Raw genomic sequence first — 2,862 nt, forward strand, 5'->3', positions numbered from 1 at the left:
GAATATATATAGCTTGATAAAATACGCATCTACCACCGTGCGGAAAAGTTCGTCTTACTCCTATAAGACTCTTTATTTGTATGGGCGCCATGCCTGTATGCTACCTTAATGACGTGAAAATTTGCACAGACTAATTCTCACACAAAAAAATAACATTCTGAAAGTTTGAAGAGATTTCAATCAAAATAAGGGGTACTCCTCATATAAAATTTTCAATTTTTGGCTCAAGAACGAATATTTTGTATGGGAGGTACTCTTAATTTTGGTTGAAATTTCTCCCAAGATTTCTCCAAACCCTCCGAATGTTATTATTTTTTTATAGCGCTTTGTTAGAAAAAATAATACCTTTAAGTGTCATACAAATGAGTTAATCATGATAGTGTGAAAAATCTTTTGCGAGTACATCTGCTATTAAATTAAAGAATTTTTCGATGCCGAATAAAAAAAATAAAATAAAATACGCATCTTCCACCGTGCGGAAAAGTTCGTCTTACTCCTGTAAGACTCTTTATTATTATTATTTAATGTTGTTTTGCACATTACTATTGGTCAGTTAACGGATGATAATACAAAAAAAAACAACAAATTTAATAAATACAATCTAATAAACGTCTCAATATTTTATCATAATGTTCTGTTCTTTCGCAGGTACATACAATAGTCATCACTTATCCACGACGTGTGTATCATACGTTTTGGTTGTTGAATATTTAAATTAAAACGTGTAAAACATCGGTATAATTATTACGCGAACAGGTTAAGCGCCGGAAGAAGAAGAAGAGAAGAAAAAACGGTGCGATAGACAGAAGAAAAACATAAAGTGAGGAAGAAACAACCGAAGCAATAAAAACATAATCATCGATTTTACATTCACATCAATCAGTTTACGAAGACGATAAACGACGAACAAGTCAACGCTTAATATTTAAAACCAAAAGAAAAATATAAAGTCTCCGTGAAAAGAAGCATACATACCAAATTATTTGAATGCAAAAAAAAACAGTGAAGAATAACGGAAAGACGATGACGATATAGCGGAGCAAGGAAGGAAACAGGAAGAAAAAGAACGAACGAACGTACGAGCGAGCAAACGCTGAATACAAAACAGAGCACATTCCGATGACGTAAAACGAATGCTGTTGCAAAACTAGCAAACGATAGACACAGTGTGTTTCTGTGTATGCATATGAAAAAAGCGCGACAACTTGATATATTCCAGATCTCAATACCAACCGATGCATACACGAATGCACATATATCCACATATGTGTTCAATGTTTATGTTAACTGCTATTTGTCGTATTTAAAAAAAGAAAAGAATTATATATTTGCAACGTGAGAGTTTGAGAGCAATAGTGAAACAACACACGATATATAAAAACTATATTTGCAAGTGTTCATTTCGTTCGGGTGTGCATGTGTGCTGTGCATATTTCTTTTTGGTGCTCTCTTCATTTTTTCATGGCAAAACAATTCCAACAAGTGTTTCTACATATTTTTATCATTTCGGCATATGTGCAGAGCTCTTTACTTGTTTTTGCACATCTTCAGTAGAACGTCCGTGACAAACACTATCATTAGTCGCTCATTTCGTTTGAGTGAATTCTACAAAAACTGTATCATCTTCAAAAATCAAGTACAAACAAAACTTACACTCGTTTTTGGTCGTAAACATTTTGACAACCAAACATCACAATGGCAACAGCCTACGATCGACAGGTAAGTCACTCAGTTAAATTTTGTAGAAATTATTATTATTCGTTTCGGCATCCTTTTCGTTTGGATTTTTCCATTTTTGTGAGCATATTTTTTTTCGATTCGAATTTTCAACCCAGTCTGAGATCGTAAACCTTTTGTTCGTTTCGCTGTTTGTTGAAAAATTCACAGCACAAAAAAAATATTGAGCGTTGTTTTTTGTTTCGAAATAATTTTTTTTGGTTTCGTAAAATGAACTTGGTTTTCATATGTAGAACATCATAACTCATTAGAGAACATATCACATTTCACACTCACTCATCTGTCTGCATTGTTTCGATAATACAATGTGCAAAATCACAAGTTTTGATGTACTGTTTTATCTTAAAGTTTCGAAACTACTAGTTTCCAGCATGTGTATCTCGCCTCCGTTTTTTTTGTTATGCATTTCACTCTCAAGAGTTTCCCATCTTATATTCATCCGTTGTTATATAAGAATTCTTCAACAACAAACCAAATGCTGTAAATTGACATTTTCAACCATTTTGAACATTTTTTGTGATTTTCTATTTTGAACATTATCCAAAAATGAATAAGATCTAAAAAAAATAAAAACACTTTGCACCCAGTTTGGCTTCAAATCGAAATGATGAAGTATTTTGTTCACGATTTCCACACGAATTTATTGCAAATCATTTTTCGAAAATATGCAATAATTCTAGTTAAAAATCTGCACATATTTTGCAGAACATTTCAAACTTTTGCTTTTCTTATTTCACAACAAAATTCGGTCGGGGTTTCGTTCATTTTAAATATTTTCGTGTTGCCCAAAGAATTTCAATAAGTGTTCATGACGTGTGAATGAATCGACGACGAACGATAGATTTATTATGTGAAAATCGAATCTGTACACTTTTACGAAAATCTGTTTAAAGTCATTAGTTTTATTATTTGAAGAATAGAACAATTAAACGCAAACTCTTATATATTTTGATCTTTAAATGATGTGTGACACCTTTATATTGAGTATTGTTCCAAATTGAACATAATTTAAGAAATTAGACTTAAGATTTTTTTTTTATATATATATATTTTGTTTTAATTATTTCACTTAGTTCGTAAGTCTCATTTAAATATTACCGCTACTCGCTTCCTCTTCAACTTCAC

At 31.8% G+C, this 2,862-nt stretch overlaps 1 protein-coding gene across 2 annotated transcripts in view; it reads left to right on the forward strand.

Annotated features, from left to right (window-relative positions):
* LOC116346531 (alpha-catulin) overlaps nucleotides 1-2,862 on the forward strand; it is a 67,741-nt gene that overhangs the window by 51,454 nt on the left and 13,425 nt on the right. For both annotated transcript variants that reach the window (XM_031776630.1, XM_031776631.1), the window contains exon 2: nucleotides 649-1,719. In XM_031776630.1, the coding sequence (XP_031632490.1) occupies nucleotides 1,696-1,719 (24 nt within the window). In that variant the 5' untranslated portion in view covers nucleotides 649-1,695. The remainder of the gene's footprint in view (nucleotides 1-648; nucleotides 1,720-2,862) is intronic.

This window comes from Contarinia nasturtii, unplaced genomic scaffold (genome assembly GCF_009176525.2).
Source record: "Contarinia nasturtii isolate CC-2019 unplaced genomic scaffold, AAFC_CNas_1.1 Cnas_scaffold_1565, whole genome shotgun sequence".
NCBI lineage: Eukaryota > Metazoa > Arthropoda > Insecta > Diptera > Cecidomyiidae > Contarinia > Contarinia nasturtii.